This window comes from Pseudochaenichthys georgianus, chromosome 16, assembly GCF_902827115.2.
Source record: "Pseudochaenichthys georgianus chromosome 16, fPseGeo1.2, whole genome shotgun sequence".
Taxonomy (NCBI): domain Eukaryota; kingdom Metazoa; phylum Chordata; class Actinopteri; order Perciformes; family Channichthyidae; genus Pseudochaenichthys; species Pseudochaenichthys georgianus.
In genome coordinates, this window is record NC_047518.2 from 33,608,351 (window position 1) to 33,631,040 (window position 22,690).

Genomic DNA, 22,690 nt, shown 5'->3' on the forward strand with positions numbered 1-22,690 from the left:
CAGCCACTTAGCACAAAAGAATGTCCTGCATTTTCCATCAAACATGGAGACTTTATGAACACTTTCAAAACCCCAACTGGGAATTCACACATTTCCTGAACAAATGCTATTTTACAAATATGTGTAGCACTTGTTTCGTATTTAATCGTTTGAATTATTGCAGAGCATTTGTCTATTCCAGGCAGGTTACATGTCAGTCTTCGTGCCAGCTGACGCACCAGCGAGTTGTGGCCACCAGGCACATGTGAGAGCACGTCCCCTGCGGATTGGGAAAGTTTTGGGCGATTTAATTTATTATTTCCCCTTGTTTCTTCCTCTCTCAACACTTTACCAGCAACCCGGGGTGACTTGAACGCCCCAGTCACGCTTCTCCCCCCCGAAACCCCTTGTAGGAAAGCCTCCCACGCTGACGGCTGGTTGGACTGGGCGCGCTTAGCTGGGCAGACGCCGGCGAGCCCGAGGCTGTACGCGGAGCTGGCAGGCCGCTTGGTTAGTGGATTCCTGGTCAAGATGTTACCCCGACACCGGAGAACAGCAGACAGGGCAGAGGCGGAGGGAGTGGACGCCATGCTGGTCTATGTATCCACAACAGGCCGCTTCTGTTTCAGGACTTTCTCTGTTTGTGTTCTATACTGTTCAACCTCTATCCAAGCAGCCACATAACGCATAACGGTTAATATGCGTAAAGAGAGCAATAGAGGAGGGGAGGGGGGCTTTTCTGCTGTGGTGCACCCGACCATATTTGCCTCGATAGTCCGGGAGGGGGGCTCAGGTGGGTGTGTCTTTAGGCAATAGTGGGGAGAGCAACATAACAGTATAAACACTGTGTTACAACTACAAGTCCTACATTCAAGTAATCTATTATCTTATCATACTTTATAGCCCACTTTATATTCAACAACCCAGAAGGAAAATGTGAGTGTTTATTTCACTGGCAACTTAACAGTTTTTACTTCTACCCTAGGCCTATACAAGCACATAGGCTAAGGGCCGTTGCCTTGTTCTTTTCAGGCTTGTTAGAAATGTTACTTTATTCGGTTTCACAAAAAAGGATCAACAAGGCCTTACGTTTTCAATTCGGTACTTCTAATTGTATACATCACTATGAAAATTGTATCCTGTATTTTTAAGTTTGCCTTTAAATGTCAGTGTTTGTCATAGACTTTGATGATTGACTTGTCTCTTGTTTTGTTTGCCCCACACCCAAAGTGATGTATGACAAGCTATAACATATTGCATTCTGCCAAAACAGCTGTCCCTCATGAGTAATTATGTAAAAAAAATGCCATGAACGTTAAGAATCTCAAGCTGTCACACAGTCAAAACAACCGAGAGGAGCCACTGAGTAGAAATGTAGTATTCAAGCCACCCTGTACACACGTCTGTTTACACACCACCAGAGGGTATTCAGTGTCTGAGGAAGACATACAGGTTCTGGAAACGCAATAGGAAACAACTATGTTTCCACTTGATAGAGGGCAAAACGGACAGTCATCATTATGCTATACTCACAGAGAAGAACAACAAAATGTAGATTAGTTTATACAAATGAAATATTAAAAATATTTAGAGATGAGCTTTCAAAATGTCAAATAGAACTTTATTGGATGATACCACGGGGAATACAAAAGTCCTTTCCTTTGAGAGATCCTTTTTATATACAAATAAATACACATTCACTGGCTGGCTAGTACAATGACTTGGCCCTTAATAAAAAAAGTTGTAAGAACGAGAAAACCTGAACGAATATTGGCAATCAACTTGATGCAATCAAAAGATACTCAAGTATTTTCATCACAGCATTTAGTACATTTACAGATTATTAATCAATATGGACAATTTCTTTACACTTTACACAGTTTAGAAAAGAGAGAGACAAAAAAGAAGAAACATGCTGGCCCTGTTTGCCCTGTTTGTCCCATACAGCAACTTTGAGCCTGTGTCCTTTGTTTAAAAAAATGTTGCTACCCTTGTTTACCTTCATTATGTACAACACTGCACGGCCTAAATGTGTCCTCGTGCTTAGTTTCTTCTTTTTGCAAGAGGACAAAAATAGGCAAAAATGTTCACAATCATTTCTGTGATATTCCAGCCCTTCACCTTAGTCTCATCTCTGCAGCTCGTACCCCCCCTGACCCCCTTCAGGGTCCAGGCCCTGGATTGTGTTCATCTGGGTTAAGGTGTGATGTGAGGTTCCCATTGTCTATGGCCATCCCTACATTCGGTATGATCACAAAGGCCAGAATCCCCACCAGCATGAGCGCCACAGTGATGGTGATGATGGACGCCACCACCACGTAGTAGCACTGGTCCGAGCGGAACAAACGGCGCAGACGACCTCTGACCCTGCTGGGAGGCCTACCTACGTCCACCATAGTGGCGGGAGCTAATCCCTGCTCCAGAGCACTCAAGGGGAGGTCCCCACCTGCTGTCACCTGGCCACCTTGGCTCTTTTTAGGCAGGGTGAGGATCTTGGGTTTGATGGGGCTGTGGTGGGGACGGTTCTTCAGGAGCAGTTGTCCCTTGCTGCGTTTGAATCGGATGGACAGGATTCTCTGCATCTCTGGGGGGAGTTTGCCTATGATGTCCTCGTTGTTGCCCAGGCGGGGCAGGTCCTGGCCGTGGGGGAGCTCGGTCAGCTCTCGACACACTGGGCAGCACAGGGTCTTGAGTTCAGGGGAGGTGACGTTGATGCGAGCGAGACACTCCAGGCAGAAGGTGTGCCCGCACGCCAGCAGCTTGGGGGTCTTGAAGATGTTATCGTAGGAGCAAAAACACACAGCACACTCAGTGTCCTCCACATCATTTTCAGGGGGCTTCACCTTCCTCCCAATGCTCTCTCCCCCTTTTCTGTTTCGTCCCCGGACTTCCTCACTCCTCCCCCGCCGCCTCCTCTCTCCCTGGTGCCTTTCTCGCTCTCTCCTCCTGCCTCTCTCCACCTTATCCGAGTCAGAACTCATGGATCTCCTCACCTTCGCAGGCTTCTCCTTCTTCCACATGTCCTCCTTGGTGTTCCCCTCTTTCTGGCCGAGTTTTGGTTTGACGTTGGGGACTGGTGTGTCCCCATTGCTCCCTTCGGGCCTGTGTCTCTCTCTCTCATCGCTCATATTGGAGGGATTGTGTTAGAGGTTGAGTGCCGGATTGAATCTGTAAAAGATAAAAAACGTGAAAGAGTTTACTGGCTCAGAGAAACCTGCAGAGCAGGAAACAGACTTTAGGAATTTGCCTGCACAACATTGCTGTTTCACGATGATGGCGCAATAATGCCTAATCTATTGCTATCTAACATCTCTGTTGTATTAAAGGGTTATCTGTTGATTTGATTCATTTATTCAACATGTGTCACCATATTTGTTTAATAGGTTTTCCTGCCCAGAAGGAATCAGGAAACATAAGAACTGCAGAACACACAGTTCTTCAGATAGTTAGAAGTAAATGGAGATATTTTACGACCCTGTTTTCTTAGTGGGTAGCAGGTGTATATACAGTCTATGGTTGAAACCCATAAAGGTAAACAAAACGAAGGCGTCATTTTTTTGGAATGTCATCGTAAACATTCCATAATACCCATCCATCTTACAAAGTCAGTCATTTACTCAGTTTTTACCTTGCAGCTGGTTCACAATTAACTATTGAGCAGCAGATTTCCTTCAAATTAAACAAAATACATTTTTGACGTATGCAACAACTTGACAACGTTTAATTGTAACCTGTAAGTTATGGAATATTCAGGATTTAAGGATCTTTAAAATAATTGACATTTGCCGGCTGAAACCAGCAGGCTATAGCAGAGAAACATTTGATGACAAAGAACAGGAAAGTAAATAATTTGACAGAATATATATATTACACACAGTCACACACACACACACACACACACACACACACACACACACACACACACACACACACACACACACACACACACACACACACACACACACACACACACACACACACACACACACACACACACACACACTGACCTGCTGAGGTAGGTTAATGTCCGATCACCTTGAGATAATCTCACAAGTAGAATAATCCTTTTGGGTATCAGAGCATTGGAAACGTGCAAATCACCAAACTTCATTACTATAAAAGCTTTCCTCTGAAGCCTTTTGGTCTCCCTGCAGTGCCTGCTCTCCTGATCTGATGTTTCCTCTCATATCTGGTTTTCTAACTGTAACGCAGCACTGCCTCCTCTGAACACACGCCTTCTCTCTCTCTCTCTCTCTCTCTCTCTCTCTCTCTCTCTCTTCTGGTCGGACCAGTTGGACCAGCTGTGTGAGCCGGTGCTTCTTTATTGTGTCGGTGTGTAGCATGTTTAGAAGCAGGTCAGAGAGAACTCATGTGGGTCCACTCACTCAGCAGACCCCATGTGATACTGATAGTATAACTTAGAGACTGCTCTGCATGTGACACCTCCATTTCCTTTTGAAAAATACAAATCAAACATTTCTCATTGTTTGTTGTTTAACTGATGAGCAATTAAAATCAGAAAGGTGGTATGAAGGGTCAAGTGGTTTATAATGCTTTATGTGCATCAAGAAAAACAGCAGCAAGTGTTTGGAAAATGTCAGTCGCTGCATAAAAAGACAAGGGTTCAGTACAGTCAACACTGCAGGTATCAGCGGCTCATACCTGCCATACCTCCAGCCGCTATTAACACTTTACTACCCAAACAAGAGCAGCTGCCTAACTTAAGCCTTCATTGATGCTCAAAACCAGTTACTCCCTTTCTATCTGAACCAAATGAATGACCGAGAATACACCCCTGCTGACAATGCAATGCATGAAAGTATTTAAATATAAACAGCAATAAGATTAACACAACACCGATTTGTTTGCTTTGTCACACAGCTCTCCCTCAAAACTGCTGTGTCACTCTTGAATTACTACACCCGGCTGTCCGAGGCACACCAAGACCCAGAAGACATCTGTATTTGTATTATATGAAGTATACATATGTTGAATTCATTTCAAGTGAAAACAATGGTAGTATTTCAAGCCAGAAAAAAACTAGATGAAAGTATAACTTCTGTGAGAATTGGGAGTTTCTATGCACAAATAGTGATTATGTAAAATATCTCAAATGAGCGTGACGAGGACCTGGGAACCATGACTTAGCCAGTATGACAAAAATAATTATAGAAGGCTATTTGAATGCAGCGTTTAAATATAACCTGCAAAAAAATAGAAGTAACTTCCTGGTGCAATGAAAAAGCAGAGGGAAAGCCGAGTTGGGGGATCTTGAAAGGTGAACGATTAGTGGTGACTAATTACAGAGCAGGGAAGCAACTGACAAAAAGAAGTAGTTGTAAAACTTTATTGCTGTAGAAAAATGAAAATAAACAAGATAAGGAGCCTCACACATGTGTGATTTGGAAATGAGTCTTTTCAGTTTGGCGGAGGCTCCTCTGTAACTTACACACTTTAACAGCGTGCCGGTTTCACAAAAGTAAAGTCTTGCTCTTTCAGGGGGTGAAAAACCCTCCCAGTGAGTTGCAATGCAGGAAACTCCAGGTGCTTCAATGTTTCCTTGTGGTTGGCTTTTGATTAACCCACCCTCTGTCTGTGACCCACCCTCTGCTCCTCATGTGTGTTTAGGCTACACATTTAGTACACAATGTCATCTCCAGTCACAGAAGAAAACAATTGAAGACAAACAGGTGGAGACAGGCTTGAACCATAGACTGTAGCCGACACTACATTTTCCAAACTTTTCCTCATTTAATTTTATGAAATTTCCAATAGTCATTTTGTCACGTTGACCCTGCCCTGAGAGAGGGTGGGAGTGAGCCCCCCGCTCTTTTGATTTTCACCATCTGTCCCCTGAGCTTCGGGCCTCTCTTCAGCCCAGCTCCTCTTTAGCTTTGCCCTGCTTGCGAGGCATCTTCTTGCTGCTGCTGTCCTCCAGCTCTTTGCTCTTGTAGTAGTGGGGAGCCACTTCAAGAAGCCAGCTGCTGTCTATCTCAATAACCTACATGCAGGAAGAGAGAGAGTATATCAAATACAGGGAGTAAAACATTGTACAGGAACACTTCCTCATTAAAGTGCTGTCTCATTCATACAAGCAGTTTTCTGTCCTGGACGTCACACTGAAAGGTGTGTCGATGTTATTTGCATTTTTAAAAATATCTTTTTCTGTGGTTCAACACGACTGTCATCAGGGGTGGGGGAAATAACAGCATACTATCGCGATACTTTGCGTGGCGATATTGTATCGATACACGGATGCCAAGTATCGATATTTTTATTATATAAACTATTCATATTGCAAATCCAAATTAGCTTGGCAAAGCTACCATCAAATTCTGAGCGAGCTAAGAAAATAACTCAATCAATCACCTACTTGATGTGCAAAGACCTGCGTCCATACAGCGTTGTGACAACGAAAGCTTTTGTCACATGTTAAAGACACTGGAACCCAATATATCATGCAATCATATATATCAAATTATATGCGCAATATATGGCAATATATGGTATCCCAATACTTAGCATACCATAGAATCACGACAGTATCGTATCAAGGTTCTTTATTTAGTCATACGAACATAGCTACAGTGTAGTTATGCCGATGAAAATCTTGTGTATCGTGGGGAGCCTGGTGATTCCCACCCCTAGCAGACATGCAGGACAGCAACAACAATAATCTCCAATCTCTGCAGGTACTGAAAAGAGATGTAGTGTTTCATAGTAAACATTGTGACATCTTGAGCAGACGGACCTGTCTCATGAACTCCTTGGTGGTGAAGACCAGCTCGTGGTAGATGAGCCAGCGGGGCTGCTCCTCGAACAGACAGCTGTTGGGGTGGACGTAGACTGTCTGCTGGTGCTTCACCGTCTTGTAGCCGCCTTTGCTCAGTCGTGCCGTGTGGTAGAAATATCCTGCAGTCACCGACTGGGAGACAGACGAGAGAGGGGTCAATGAAAACCGATTCCTGATTCATACAGTTGGATTGCAGATGTGTCATTACAATGTGATAAAGCCCAGTATGTGAGGACTTTTGAGATACTTAACAATTAAATAGGAATGTCAAAAAGGTGTTAATGCTTTGACTCGCTTGTTATTAGTATAGGAAGTACGGCATAAGAGTTCGCCATCTGTAGAAACATGCATTTTTTGAGTGAAGAGATTTTTTTTTTCAATTTGTTCAAATAACGGATTGATTTTTATCCCCACACAAATCTGTACTAGAGAAAGTTAATATGACCTTTTTGTTTTCAATCCAGCACTAAGAGTTTTTGTGGCTTATAACTCAAGAAATGAGCTCTTCTCTTAATGGACTCTGAATGATCACAGTCTTTGACGCAACAGTGATGCAGTGTTACTAAAACAATTCAAGTTGTTTGCCATCTTACCATGACTCAAAGGGGGAAAACCTGCATCCAGTTGGTAAATAACCGCCAAGGAATCAAAGCAGGAACAGCAGATAATGAATTCTCTTAAGGTTAACAACAAGTGAGGATTTATGATTGATGTTGGGTTTCTTTTGTGATTTTATAAACAGATACGCATCATAACATCAGGACCTGTTTTTCCAACCTCGTTTCAAGATGCAGGCAAACTTTCCACAGCGGCTGTTATCTAGGCCAGGTGGAGTTGGGTGTGTTCACAAAACTAATGCTTTGAAGGGACAGCAGGAAATGCACCTGACAGATAACACCCATCACACAACAAGTCACTTGCAAGTTGCATGTCAGCATGGGGGTGTCAGCGCCCCCCGGCTTAAAACAAGGAACTCACACAATGTTAACAAATCTTTATGGATCAAATCTCGTAGACTGATACATGTTTGGAAACGTGGTGACAACTAGAGTTTCTAATGTCATTTCATTAGCTTTATATTTGTTAATTATTTGTCTTCAGGATTTTTCACACACTGCATGTGATGAAAGAAGGTGTTACCCAACTAATAAAACAAACGCCCTTTCTTATCTCAAGAGGTTTAGGGGTGCGTTCACAACACACACAGACACTGATATAAGACGGCTACAACAGCCTCTGTTCAGGGATGTTTTAGCTTGTACTCTTACACTTCCTTATTGTTTGAGTCAAAGGGCTTTTATTGGAGATCTTAGAGTTAAAGGGGGAGTCAGAGGGGAGGACATAGCCTAAATGTTCGGCTGGCTCGGATTTGAACCGGCTTACCAGCTTACTTTATAATTTGATAAGAGTCCATTATCTTGATATTCACTGAACAAAAATATAAACGCAACACTTTTGTTTTTGCTCCCATTTTTTAGATGAACTCAAAGATCTAAAACATTTTCTATATACACAAAATAACCATTTCTCTCAAATATTGTTCATAAATCTGAAAAAAATCTGTGATAGTGAGCACTTCTCCTTTGCCGAGATAATCCATCCCACCTCACAGGCCACTCGATTCACAACATTACCCTAACCCTACCCCTAACCCTACCCCTCACACCAGATAGTGCCTGGTTTTCGGACCCCCCCAGACGCCCCCAATAAAGCAAAACTGCACGTTTCAGAGTGGCCTTTTATTGTGGCCAGCCTAAGGCACACCTGTTCATTAATCATGCTGTCTAATCAGCATCTTGATATGCCACACCTGTGAGGTGGGATGGATTATCTCGGCAAAGGAGAAGTGCTCACTGTCACAGATGTTTGCAGATTTTTGAACAATATTTGAGAGAAATGGTTATTTTGTGTATATAGAAAATGTTTTAGATTTTTGAGTTCATCTCATGAAAAATGGGAGCAAGAACAAAAGTGTTGCGTTTATATTTTTGTTCAGTGTAAGTCTGTTGTGAAAGGAAGCATCCACTCGCTAAAAGTGTTCTTCAGCCAAAGTAGGCTATATCCGATGGTAACCTTTGACCTGGAGACAAACAGGATTCATTCGAGGAAATCATTTAACATAAATGTTATGCTGACGGAGTGTTTAAAGCTAAAATGAGCAGCTTGTAATCTTCTGTGTGTTATCACAGTTCGGATCTCCTGTGTCAAGTTTTAAACACTTGTCACTCGTCTTAAGTTGTTAACCTTTCCATTGTTAAGCCTGAGGAACAACAAAAGGAAGCAAATATTGACTGGAGGCAGTGTTTGTCTCTGTAGAAAAGGCAACATCTTCGCCATGATTTCAGAATGTATCAGTAGCTCTTGTTTGTCAAAGGTTAACCTCTTCAGTGCTTATCTGTCTGCATTCTACCGTTGTTCTAGTTGCTACAAATGCCAAAAAACTCTGCTGCCTGCAAACTAGCAACATATCTATTGGACGTGGCCATGATCACAACATCTGGGCTCATGGTTGAGGTTTCATGTTTTTTGTCAGGAAACCATGACGGAACAACTGTTCCGTCAAAATAAGCGAGTTGATGCAGTTTGTAAATGTAGGGGAACCTGCTCAACACTGTCTACATGCCAGTAGACAAATATGTCTTTCTGTTTCTCTTTTTGTCGTGTCATGTTTGACGCAGTAGAAATGGATGAACAGCTGAATGTTTTATTTTGTGTCGTGTTGAGTTTGAATGAAGTTGATTTCACGATGATAATCAAGGTAAAATAACTCTTTCTTGTCCATGAAGTTTTGTAACTTTGACAAAGACATTGTTATGTTTTTATATTAATAAATTATAAAAAATCTTCTATGATTTTCTTAATTATATATTCAGTTCAACGTGGGTCAAGTAACATTGTGCCCCGTCTCTACTGCATTTCAATCATTTGTCCAGGGAATTATTGTAGGCTGATTTCCACCTGAGACGGGCCAGATGTTAGCAGGTGTTAGTGTGTTTTCGTGCTGTGGGAAGGGGGCTTCACTGACCTTTCGAATGGGCATGGTCTCTCCATGGGAGCTCACCACCTCCACCTCTATGCGATCCATCAGACCCTCCAGCTGGTCCCGGACGTCCCGGGCTCTTCTCATGGAGCGGAACTGGATGAAGTTCTCGTAGCACCACTGTGTGGAGTAATCGCTCTCCAGCCACTGAGGGACAAAGCATCATCACTCAGTTAGTACTTTGGAGATTAAACAATGGCTACCAAGTACCAACATGGGGCTGTCGCAGTGGACAACTGGACCACACACACACACACACACACACACACACACACACACACACACACACACACACACACACACACACACACACACACACACACACACACACACACACACACACACACACACACACACACACACACACACACACACACACACACACACACACACACACACACACACACATCCCGTCACATATTGACGGACGGTCAGGGCCCCTCCCCGTCGCTATATTACGTACAGGGTACCCCTTTCCCGTCATTTTCTACGGGCAGGGCGTCCCATAGACCTTCATTGCGGACACAGCGGACCCCTTGACCGTCAGGTTTCTACGGGAAGGGCGTCCCATGGACCTTCATAATGCCTATTTTAAGGTTCATTTGGCCATTAAAATGCGTTTTGATCTCATTTTATGCGAGTAATGAGTTTTTATATATACATGCATTGTATTTATATAATTAAATCCATTTTTGGTTTGTTTTATCCGAGTGTTCCAGGGTATTCTCTGAATACCTTGAAGGCCCTGACGGTTCGCCACTGGGATGTCGTTCCTACAAGAGTTATTTGAGGATTTAAGAGATGTATAACAAAGTCATGCTACGGAGGAAGACCCATCACTATATCCCAGACTGAAATATCTCAACAGCTGTGGGATGGATTAAAGTTTGTACACACATTCACCAAAGGATGAATCGTACTGATAGCTAATTAAATGTGTCATTGTTTAATCTTAGAAACAATTAAAATCCTGTCTTTTAAGCAATTACTTTTATTGCTAGTTAACACCCTAGTAGTTTATTATTCTTCAGCCGGTCTACACAAGTCTTAAAAGAGACGGATGTAAAGACATGCCCACCTTGACAGACACTAAATAGTTGTCTACCGGGTCAAAGATAATATGAACATTCCTAGTTGTTTCCATTAGACACCAATCATGAACACTAACTACACAAGCTTCACAAAGACAGGTTTTCAGGCATTACTCGTTTGAATTGCATTTTGAACATGTCTTCAACTGTAACCACTGCGGTGTTTCTACCTGTGTGTAGACGTTGAGCAGCACCAGGTGGTCTCCTCCTGGCACCACAAAGTTCTGCCTGGCGTTGTCGGCATGCACCACCTTGTCTTTGGGCCGGTAGAAAATAGAGTTGTTCACCGACAGCATGGCTGCTATCGTCAACACTTCCTCCGAACACTTGTACCTGGAAGGAGATGGAGAACAATTGAAAGAAATGTATAAAACTGCAGAGAGAGAAAGCAGAAACAATATTGATAAGCCACCTCTGAAGTACACAAGCTTTTTACTTTGGACTCAAATGCATTCACTTAATAACAATAAACCATTGTTGGAAGATTTACGTTGTTCATATCCAGTAACCCAAATGCATCCTTTTATATCATTTAACAAAAGGTCACAACGCTACAATACAAAGGGCATACAAAAAGACTTATTTTCTTATTTTGGGCAGCTCACACACTGGACAGATTTGACGTTCTTTATCTAAAGCAGTTTTTCTAACGTTGATATATTAAGAGTAACAAAAGCTCAAATCTGAAATTGTTTTTTTATCACAAAGTAGGCAACACGACTTGTTTAACCATTCCTCCCTAAGAGGTTTATCAATCTTGAATTCTTTATTTACAACAAATACCAAGTTCCCCGTTTGCTGTTCCTCCAATTTAAATATCATTTTGGTTTGTTTGTTATTATCTGGTAATGCGTCGAAGGATTATGCTTCTTTATCAGACTGGAGACTTACTGCTCGGAGGCTAGGATCATCTTGCTCAGCATGGGGTCCACCGGGAGCTCAGCCATTCTGCGTCCCAGCTGACGGCAGACAAACAAAAACAAACAGATAAGATAAACAATGAAATACTTAATTAGTTCATTAAATAAACAAATACCCGATGAAAGAAAGTCGTGATGCATTCACCAACACTCTCTGAAGAACATCCTCACATATTTGTTAATCACATACAAACAACACAAGCCTGGATAGAACAGCTTTAAGTTGTGTGCGGGATGTCAGGTGTCAAAAACCTCAGGTATGCACAGCCTGTCATGCAAATATGCAGATGCTCAGCATGAAGATAGACAGATTATTTGTGCAAAATGTACGTATCTTGTTTGTGTTGTAAAAGTTAAGAATGTAAAAGATGGTTCTTATTTCTGCTTACTGACTCGAGTGCGAGATAAAGATCATTTGGGTGGAATAATTCACCGATTGCTTGTTGTACTTGCTTGATATGACAATGATTGTTGTATTGTGAAAGGTTTTTAGGGGGTTCGAGTACTTTATTACTCAAAAAACGTGTAACACTAGAAAAACGGGACACAGGTCTAATAGTGTAACTATGGTGACTGTACATCTGGCTTTTAGTTGATAAATGCTCCACTAACTTCACCAGATAGTCGCTAACTATCTCTGTCTGTTGTCGGGAGCTGAGCAGGAGGTGTGAGGTGCTACTTCACAGATCTTTTACTGAAATCAGCAGCCTGCTGCAGCCAAAAGCAAGGCCATGAGAGCAGCCGGAGTTAACCAAACATAAGGAGTGGACCACCTGTTGAGCCCTGAGCCTGTTTTTAAGGCCTCAGGCTCGAGAATGACATTCCCACAACAAATGACTATATCTTCAATTCTAAAAGGCGTAAATTAATAAAAAAAAAAATTCTCAAAGCAATGATAAACCTGTAAGTTAGATGTAGAAAAGTCAGAATCAATATAGATGTTTTTTATTTTAAAGTAAATTCAGATTGAACATAGTAAAAAAATGTAAATGATAGTTTCCGTCCAAAAATAAAACATTACTTATAGTGAAAACCACCCTTGAATGATGGGATAGTAGACTAAAAGCTTTAGGAATCCAAACTACAACATATAATAAGTACCCTGTATCAAGATTGATGCAAAAACAAATGACATTTGACCTCTTAGAGAAATTTAAAAAAAACACTTCTGGGGTCATTTGGGTGGATTTTCCATATCTCTGGAACCCATTGGTCGATGATGATTGACATCTCTTTCTAACCGTTAGAGCCAATAGAATCGAAGGGAAGTTCTTAAAATCTAAACATTACCCATTGGTGAATGAGTGATGCGCAGCCAGAATGCCCAAAACCGGAAGCTGTCATACACTCTCGTAGCTATCATAATAGCTATATATGAAAACTCAGTTTTTGCCATAAATATGAAGACGGATTATCAGTAATCATTTCAAAGTGACCGACACATTGGATAAACCTATGGATTAACCTTCAACAGCGTTTTTATCGTTTTAATGCCATTGAACACGACTTTTGATCAGAACAACAGCAAAGGTAAGACAATGTCCCGTTTTTGCTCCGTAAAGCTACGCAGTGTGATGTCTGGGTTGCTTCCCCTGCCACGAGTTTTGATCGCACAGTGATGATACCTCTAGAATCTGTGGAATCTCAGCTTGCTAGCTGATATCTTGTTTGTGAAGATCCGAAAAGTAATAAAGTGTTTCTACCGTGAGTTCTGTGCTAAGTGCGTCAGCATCTTTTCGCTCAGGGCTCATTTGGACGCTTCTTGTGAGACTTGTGTTTTGTTTCGGTAAAAATGGCTCGCATCGTCAGTTAGCTGAGTTTCTTCCCGTTACGTGGGTACGACACATTAATAGGTTGTTAAATGTTAAGAAGCCCTGAGACGCTGTTTTGTGAAAAGAAACCCACAGTTCCCGGGCTTTTAAAGCTCTGCAAAGCCTCAGATTCAGGTGACATTTCTCTGTAGGTTCACCCCATGACTGAGCCTTTCACATCAAATGTGACATATTTGATGCATGTTATTATATGAATAACAAATGAATCTACTAATAAGTGTAAAAGGGAGTTTGTGTGCCCTGAGTCTGTACCTTGGTCAACTCTCCGAGGTGGTTGAGCGCTCCCAGGGCGTAGAGCTGCTCCAGCGCCAACACCAGAGTCTCGTGAGGAGGTGGGTCCATGAAGTCAAAGTGAATGAGGTCATTGATGCCTGCAAGCAAAAAGGAATACCTTATTGCACATCCACACAATCAGTTTATTGGTCTCTATGTCCCACCAGAGAGTGGATCCCCCACACACCGAGACTCTTCAGCAGCAGGACGACATTTCCCAAGTTGGTCCTCTGAATCTCGGGCACAGTCGATTCCTCCATCTCATGTTTAAAGGCCCAGGCTGTGTAAAGCCTGAAACATTTCCCAGCAGCCACTCTGCCTGCACGGCCTGCTCTCTGGTTGGCTGAAGCCTGAGAGTGAAACAGAGACAGACAGCAGGAGGTGACAAAACGTTTACAGGCACTAATAATTAGCCTTTCTAAATTATCCCAGCTTTGGCCTGCGTAAGGGACTTTTGAAAACCTCTACACCTCACTTCAACATAGACTCCCTGTTTGTTAAGCTCTAATAAAAACACTGAGTAGTTACCCGGGAGCAGGGTGTTACGATGAGGGACTCCATGCCGGTGCGGGCGTTGTAACTCTTCTGTTTGCAGAATCCGGGGTCAATGACGTAGATGATGCCATCTATGGTGAGGGAGGTTTCTGCTATATTGGTAGCCACCACCACCTGGGATTGATAGAGAGAGAACACACAGTGCCAAGTGATAAAGTGAGTAAGCAACGCTCTAACAAAGCAGGAGGAAGATTAAGTCCAGTTAAACAAAGGGAACAAAGATGCGATAAAGACCCCAAGGCTTTAATCTACTGAACAGCACAAGAAAACTAGGAGACTCAGTCTCTAAAACAAATCCCATTGTACTACAGCCGCCTCTATTGGTAGGTAGATACATGTATCATGGACAGTTCATCTTTCTTATTAACTGAGAGAGCTATTGTGTTAATTTATATTAAGATATGTTATATGTTTTCATAGTTTACTGACCATTTGTTTCTGCCAAGATGAAATTAATCCTACAGGGATCTACTACACCCAAGATATGACACAATTACAGGACATAAAATACACACTGTTTTCACACACACATGTACCGTACTTTTCGGACTATAAAGCGTACCTGCATATAAGCCGCAGCAGCTAAATTGTCCGTCTGTCTTGCTCTCGTTCTGTCTCTCGGTTCCACTTTTACTTTGGCGCGCTACCTGTTTCACTCTTTTCCGGCCTCCAGCTTTTCCTGCTGGAGCCCGCCGCTTAAAGGTGGCGGGCGCGGACCGGTCATAGAGCCCATAGTGTTAAAGGTGGTTAATTTTACCTGTAAAATCCATAGATTTAGGAGGTTCCCTAGTGGCCGTTAGCTGTACAAAACAAATGGGGAAAAAAGTCGCGGCTTATAGTCCGAAAAGTACGGTAAATATATATAATATGTATCTATGCCACAATATGTCTATATGTTCATTTTAATTCATTTCTTATTTTATCATTTCTAATTTGTATCTTTTGAATCTGTGCTGTCCTGTTTTTCACCCTTACCCTGTTGCTGTTAAACTACTGAATTTCCCCACAAGGACTAATAAAAGGTTCATCTTATTCTTATATAATTGCAAAGGGAACTAATAGCAGTTATTTAAGTATTGTTCACAGAAATGAAGACATGGTCTCACCTTGCGGGCTCCAGGCGGGGTGGGGTTGAAGATCTTGGCCTGCATGTCTGACGGCAGGTTGGCGTAGATGGGAAGGACCAGCAGCTCGGCTATCTTAGATCCAAGTCGCCTGCATCTCTCCTGAAGCAGCTCGCAACACGCTTCAATCTCCTCCTGCAAGAACACAAGAGGTCGGTATCTCCTTTTTCCTTTTCTTGATGCAGTCGTTCAGTCAACAAGAGTTTGTCTGGCCTTTTTCACATCAACCTGATCGAACTGAACTGGTTAACGCTTGTTGTTCTAAACTGAACCATACAGCACTCTCAGACACAGATTATAGTTAGAACCATGTCTTGAATGTGCTAAAGACGTAAACAAGGAAGCTTATATGTCTGTACAAACAGGCTGAGGAGTTTTGAGGTGAATATATCTTAATGATTCATTCCAAAATCGACCAATGAAGATATAACATACAAAATACTGAGAAGACCCCCAATCTCCCATTACAATAGTTTCCAAAACATTAAATCTCTTGATAAAAATCTTGAGGAACAATACCTGTCCAGTGAGGAAGACCAGACAGTCTCCGGGCGGCTGGGTGACGTGGATCTGAAGCACCGACACCACGCAAGCTTCCAGGTAGTCTGCCTCTGGAGCCTTGACGACACAACAGACACGAACATCAACAGGACAGTTTGAAGCAGAGATTATATAGTTTCATTTGACCTTGAGGAACTTTGGTCATATTTTTCTTTTTGGTCACCCACATAAATATATATATCCTTTATTGAACCAGGTAAAGACTTTTCCAAGAGCGACCTGGCTAAGGAGGGCAGAAAATTAACACAAAGGCAGATAAATACAGCTGTAAAACACAAATAACATTAGTTATTTAGCCAGTCAATATGCCAGTCAATATGCAAAATAAAATAAAAATCATTAAAAACTGGCTCCATTTAAAACGACTTAAATGTTGGTATATACGAGCACTCACATCTACCAATGGTTTCTTGTTCTCTGTCCTTTGAGACGGACTTGAATTTCCCCATAGTGATAACATGTGAGAGCGATAGAGACTGTACATCTGTCCCTGGCTCTAGTATGATGACTTTACTCATCACAACCTTATTTATCTATTGTTCATTCATATTTGTTAAATATTATAAATAAGGGAAACTATAGAATAAATAGTGTTCTATCATGATAAACTGGTATTAACAAAAGCAGTGATCTTTGAAAATAAAATGTTGATATCATCTTAATTATACGTACTTTTGTGTTAATAATATAATAATAATATTAGTGGCAATATTTCATACAGTGTTTTATTTCGCTGTCCCTTTTTCATCAAGCAGACAACATTCACTAATTACCAGATATAATGTAATATAATCAAACTAAATTGATATGCTAGTTCCTACTTTGGTGTAGAAGATATCCACGGGGAACCTCCTGCCAGGGATCCTGAAGACAGGCGCGTCGTCAAAGAAGCAGGAGAAGCGCTCGGTGTCCAGAGTGGCGCTCGCCACCAGCACCTTCAGGTCGGGCCTGAAGCGGGCGATGTCTTTGATCAGACCGAACAGGATGTCTGTGTGGAGCGTCCGCTCATGGGCTTCATCTATGATGACTACACTGCAGGGCGAAGGGAAGACAAAACATACAGGTACACATAGGGATGTCAGTGGAGGGTGTTAATGAAATAAATACTAACTGAAACTAAAGTTGAATGTGTTTAGTGTGATGAGGGGTGTGGTCAGGAGAGCAAAATGAATGAAAACCACTTTCTTTCAAAGACAAATAATGAAAAATGAATGCTGAAATCAAACCAGGTTAAAAGGGAAAACCTGATGAGAAGATATTTATCTCTTTTTTTGCATTACCTGTAGCTGGCCAAGTCAGGCTCAGTGAGAAACTCTCGGAGCAGCATGCCGTCTGTCATGTACTTGAGAATTGTCCTCTCTGATGTGCAGTCCTCAAAACGAATACTGTAACCCACCTGGAAGAAGGAACAAAAACATAAAAACACTGATAATACAAAACGGCCAAACGTTTCAAAAACTAGTAATACACAAAAACATGAATTATAGTGAATACAAAAGTATTTCCTTTATCCAAATGCACAAATAATTAAAAGTGTTTAAAGGACAAATGGGATCAGCATGATAGTGTGCAAAGCTCACCTCGTTACCCAGCTTCACACTCATTTCCTGAGCCACTCGAGCAGCTACTGACATGGCTGCCACTCTGCGAGGCTGAGTACATCCGATCTTCATGCCTCCTTGTGTGTAGCCCTGAGAGAGGAACAATGATGGGTAGCATCAGTACAGACTTGGATTTGTTTATACCCTTAACTTCTTCATTACTATGTTGACTTGTATCTCATGTTATTGCCTTTGAGTGGGCTTCTGTTATGTATTGTGGTCATGTTTCTACAAGTAACATGGTTAATAACCGAGTGTATCATGATGCTGTAAAACATTAGGAACTGCACTCACATGTTCCAGGAGGTACTGCGGGATCTGGGTGGTCTTGCCAGAGCCCGTCTCCCCCTCAATGATCAGGATCTGGTGCTCTTGGATGGCAGCCAGCAGGTCCTCTCTGTAGGGGAAGATGGGCAGGCTGCGTCTGACCTCCTGCATCGACTGTTTCTTCATCTCCGCCTGGGACAGAGCTATGGCCTCCTCTTCCTGAACACAACATAGTCACATAAAAAAGGCCTACTTCGGATCTCTGGCATTATCTATTTCACAGTTTTTAGCTTTAACGTTAAATTACAGACCAGACTGATGTCCCACATCTTACCACTAGGTGTCACACTAGACTTGGCAGCTACTCCAAATAGGGCTGCTCAATTAATCGTATTTTGATCGCGATTACGATTATGCCTTGCAACGATTACGGAAAAAAAAGTATTCAAATAAAACGATTATTTTTTTGGTTTTTCAGTTGAATTATAGTTAAAGTTCAGGGTAATCAACTGTTAAAAACATACTGTTCAAATTATTTCTTCTCCAATAAATGGATGTTTTCAAAGTCAATGAATAATTGCATTTAACAGGGCGACTGTGGCTGCGAGGGAGTGCGGTCGTCTTTCAACCAGAAGGTTGTGGGTTCGATCCCAGCCCATTGCAGCCAACATGTCGATGTATCCTTGGGCAAGACACTTAACCCCGAGTTGCTCCCGATGGCATGGCCAACGGTGTGTGAATGTGTGTGAATGTTAGTTCCTAGAGTAACATACACTGCTCTGTATGAATGGGTGTGAATGGGTGAATGACATGTAGTATGTAAAGCGCTTTGAGGGGTCTTAAAGACTGGATAAAGCGCTATATAAGTACAGTCCATTTACCATTTAATAATCACAATTATTGACCCAAATAATCGAGATTATGATTTTTGCCATAATCGAGCAGCCCTAACTCCAAAGTGAAACAATTAGACGAAGAGAGCCCATGTTGCAGGGATTATAACTGTGCTCTTATTCCGGTTGCTATTTTTTTTTAGCGCTTAAAAAAACGTTATACTAAAATGTCATCTAAGTAACTGTTTATTTTAACCAAAAATACTGTTGTCATGGTGTTGCCTTTGCTCCAACACATCAGTGCAATATCACAATTCTGTGAAGAACCTTCAACCTTCTATTACTCGACCGGTTTGAACACTAAACAATTATTAAAATCGATGCATCCAAGCCAGGAATATTCCGTGTCAAAAAACTGTGCTTGGGTAATTGGGCTTAATACATCTGTCATGCTCGTAGACACAAATATACCCTCAAGCTTTTAGCCTCAAGCAGTGACATCAAGAACAACAAACAGACTGGACAAATACTAGCCCAATTGATTTAATCACAACAAAAATGGAGCTTTCAAAAGAATAACCAAGAAGTACCAAAAGAAACGCACCTCTTCAGTGCGAGTTCCCTTCATGGTGATAGCAGTGCTGACGAAGTCGATCATCTCGTCCTCCTCCAGGATCAGCTGGTACTTCTCCTGCTCCAGCTTCATCCCTATCTCTCTCTCCCTCTTGGCCCCGAAGCTGAGGGAGGCCGTCTTCAGCCTCTCCTCCTCCCAGCGGCCCTGCTCTCCTCCCAGCTCCATGGGATGCTCCTCCAGCTCCAGGTCCCTCTGTGGCACCTCCTAAACAATCAAACCACATACGCACACTTTAGTAGCTGACCGTAGTTTGCGCACGTTGTCTCAGAGTGTCACATCCCTGGTTCCCACCTTGTTTCTCTTCTCTTCCGGCATGTAGTATCTGTTCTTCCTCTCATCCTGCTCCTTGGCGCCAGCCTTCTTGTAATCTTTAGCCAGGTCTCGGAGGTTGCGTTTGTATTCCAACTCCTTTCTCTCCCTCTCAGTCAGCTCGTCTGTATGGAAAAGGTACTCGTCGTCATGGATCTCTGCCTCCAAATCTTCCAGCTTCTCTGCCTCCCTCTTCTTTAGGTAATCCCAGCGAGAGCGCTTCCTCAACTCTGGCAACTAGAGAGGAACACAGGAACGGGTGGATCAGAAACTATAGTACATAGTTAGATATTTAACAACTTTTTTTATTCTCTCAAACCACATCTTTGAACACCTAAGGGTAAAGTCATTAAGAAGTACACATGTGACCATGACATATTATGCTGTTTATCAATATAACATTTGAAACTCGTCAGTCTACCATGTTATTCTGGTCATCTTCAGCCATTTTCAGCCTCTTCTGAGCTTCCTCATACGCCTGGGGAAAACAAACAAAAGGTGAAGATGTTAAGCTGCTTGATACATTGAGCTGCATTTGATCAAATGCCTATGATGTGTTGAAAATGTTCTTGTCTCCCACCTTCTTGTCAGTCCTCTCTGTTATGTTGCGGGTCTTGTCCTTGTCTTTCAGCTTCACTCGCTCTGCAAATGCATCTCGCGCTTCAATGTCCTGCTGTCGCTCCCTTTCTTCCTTCTCCCACTCTTCTTCTTCTTCTTCATCGTCGTTCTTCTTGAGAGACTTCTGATCCCCTTGGCTTGAATTGCCCGCGATATTAGAAACAACATGCATTAGTCATCAGTTATATAAAGCACCCCAGTATTACAAGTACCCAAAGTTAACCTTAGTAGTCCCTGGATACAAAAATATTTATAATTTGCTACTCTTTTCTTTATTTTTTTACATCCAATTACTCACCATCTCTCATTGTGTTCTTCTTACATGTTTTTTTTTTTTTAACAGGTTACAATCAGGTTTACATATTGCCAAGGTAAGTCGATTCTTAATGTTAATATAGGTGGGACTGTGTAAACAGTTTGTTCTCTGTTTGGAAACAGTTAAAAAAATTAAAAAAGAATATCTGAATTACCGTTTAGGTGCTTCCTCCTCACTTGAAGACTCACTCTCTTTCTTTTGTCTGATGTGCTTCCTCCTGTTCCCTTTGTCTTTGCTTTTCTTTTTCCCTTTCTGTTTCTCAACCACAACTTCTCCATCACTGTCGCTGTCCTCCAGTAACGTGTATGTCCGATTCTTCTTATCCATTTCAATGGCTTCCCGTTCCATCGCCCGGGCTGGTTTCTCCACAACCTGTTTGCGAGGAATCTATAACAAGCATGGTGAAAGATTGTTAGAAGTTTTATTCCACCAAAACCATACTGAACTACAACAACTATACTATGTATGTTTTGGCAAAAAGTCTAAACTCAATTAAACTCTTACTCACACTTGTAATACAATCATGCATCCCAATGTGCTTCATATAGTAGGAATAGAACGGCATGAAAAAAAAAAAAAAAAAAAAACCCCCATCAATAATAGAGTTTTGCCATACCTTGTCAAAAAGCTCTTTCGCAAAGGCAACCACACTCGGTTCAATGTCAATCGTGCCCGTCTTCTCCAGTCGCTCCACAAAGTCTTCAGAACTGGAGGCTCTCCTTGCAGTGCCGATCATGAATTGAGACACATATCTGTCACTCAACCCGAGAATGTCATGGAGACGGTCATTCACCCACTGCTCCAGATTGGCCATGGTGCCTGTTCAAGGATCACAACAACAGACAATCGTTGTTCTTAATGCTGGTGCTGATGTTGAATATTAAAATATAAAGGAAGCCGGTGGCTACAACCAAACATCCAAAATAGGTGGTTTATTAACACATAGGTAAAGTCATCATTTTAATTTCCCCTGACTTTTTAATACTTGATTTTTATTTTTAAATTAAAATGGTTGATTACCGCAGGACGAAAGAAGGTAACATTTAAAAATGAAGGAATGACTATGAGCTAAACTCGTTAAACACATATAAGAAAGAACAAGAAATAGAAATAAAGAATAGAATAAAATGACGTCAATACGTTGAAACAAATAAGATAAAGTGTGTTAAACATGTTTGTATTAAAACGAAAAAGCATTGCCGTTTTTAGATGTTGAAGTTTTTTGCAGAAATGTGCAAAATGGTCCAAATAACAACGTATGTTTCACAGCATTAAGTGTGAAGACTATGTACAGACTATGTACAAACTAGAGATACAACCTAGTCCCACTCGTTTTTCTGGAAAGTAAAATGCAAATTGGGAAAGTAAAAATGTTGACAGTCCTGGGAAAGTAAAAAGTATACTAGCTAGAGCTAAACTAGTATGTCTAGCTATATTCCTTGACAGTTCACTAGACCTTACATTTCAATAGTGCACTAGTGAGCTAGTCTGATTTTTTTTTTGCAGGGTGGGCTTTAACTTTAGATTAAAAACAATAACGTACAGTTCTTTCTTTGACACATAAACTACTCATTGATTTCACTTACCGCTTCTCAAAATGCTCAAACAACGTTGTTGTTATGGTGGAAGTAGCAGGCTGTGTGTTAGCTAACTCCAGCTACAAGTGTTGTTTTAGCTTGAGATGCAGCTCACAAGCTCCCGGTAAGAACACTTAAAGGATACATCCTTTAGCAGCCGTCTATAATTATATATTTGTGGCTTTATTTTTCCAGACGAAACACCGTAAAAATAACAATAATGAATTAAAGTTTTGCAACGTTAGCTCTGCACACGCTGAAGAAGGAAGCGGAATGACGTCATGTACAAATAAACGAAGAAGACTGCAGCGCTTATTGTCCCCTAGTGGCCATCTGGAAAACAACACGGTGTTAACTTTAATCAGTC

At 41.7% G+C, this 22,690-nt stretch overlaps 2 protein-coding genes across 2 annotated transcripts; both read right to left on the minus strand.

Moving 5' to 3' along the window:
• Nucleotides 1–1,588: 1,588 nt before the first annotated feature.
• Nucleotides 1,589–4,115, minus strand: rnf183 (ring finger protein 183). The gene is made up of 2 exons (XM_034103232.1): nucleotides 3,987–4,115; nucleotides 1,589–3,147 (listed from the first exon to the last, which is right to left on the minus strand). The coding sequence occupies exon 2, from the start codon at nucleotides 3,105–3,107 to the stop codon at nucleotides 2,142–2,144; it is 966 nt and encodes a 321-aa protein (XP_033959123.1). The 5' UTR covers nucleotides 3,108–3,147; nucleotides 3,987–4,115; the 3' UTR covers nucleotides 1,589–2,141.
• Nucleotides 4,116–5,310: 1,195 nt separating this feature from the next.
• dhx16 (DEAH (Asp-Glu-Ala-His) box polypeptide 16) lies at nucleotides 5,311–22,596 on the minus strand. Its single transcript, XM_034102048.2, has 21 exons — nucleotides 22,333–22,596; nucleotides 21,363–21,565; nucleotides 20,901–21,133; nucleotides 20,393–20,567; nucleotides 20,234–20,290; nucleotides 19,795–20,049; nucleotides 19,474–19,707; nucleotides 18,064–18,255; nucleotides 17,749–17,859; nucleotides 17,449–17,564; nucleotides 16,990–17,200; nucleotides 16,127–16,225; nucleotides 15,590–15,742; nucleotides 14,457–14,597; nucleotides 14,116–14,278; nucleotides 13,908–14,026; nucleotides 11,795–11,862; nucleotides 11,074–11,236; nucleotides 9,798–9,959; nucleotides 6,731–6,904; nucleotides 5,311–5,980 (listed from the first exon to the last, which is right to left on the minus strand). Exons 2-21 carry the CDS (start codon nucleotides 21,558–21,560, stop codon nucleotides 5,852–5,854), a joined length of 3,153 nt encoding a protein of 1,050 aa, XP_033957939.1. The 5' UTR covers nucleotides 21,561–21,565; nucleotides 22,333–22,596; the 3' UTR covers nucleotides 5,311–5,851.
• Between the last annotated feature and the right edge of the window lie 94 nt (nucleotides 22,597–22,690).

Bases quoted from the DNA above. Each gene is read 5' to 3' on its own strand.
- rnf183 (XM_034103232.1), bottom strand. From the start codon at position 3,107: ATGAGCGATGAGAGAGAGAGACACAGGCCCGAAGGGAGCAATGGGGAC.
- dhx16 (XM_034102048.2), bottom strand. From the start codon at position 21,560: ATGGCCAATCTGGAGCAGTGGGTGAATGACCGTCTCCATGACATTCTC. The intron at 15,743-16,126 runs GTATTGTTCCTC...GTGTTCTTGCAG, and splicing joins TGGTCTTCCTCACTGGACAG to GAGGAGATTGAAGCGTGTTG. The intron at 14,027-14,115 runs GTGTGTGGGGGA...TTTTGCTTGCAG, and splicing joins CCTGCTGCTGAAGAGTCTCG to GCATCAATGACCTCATTCAC.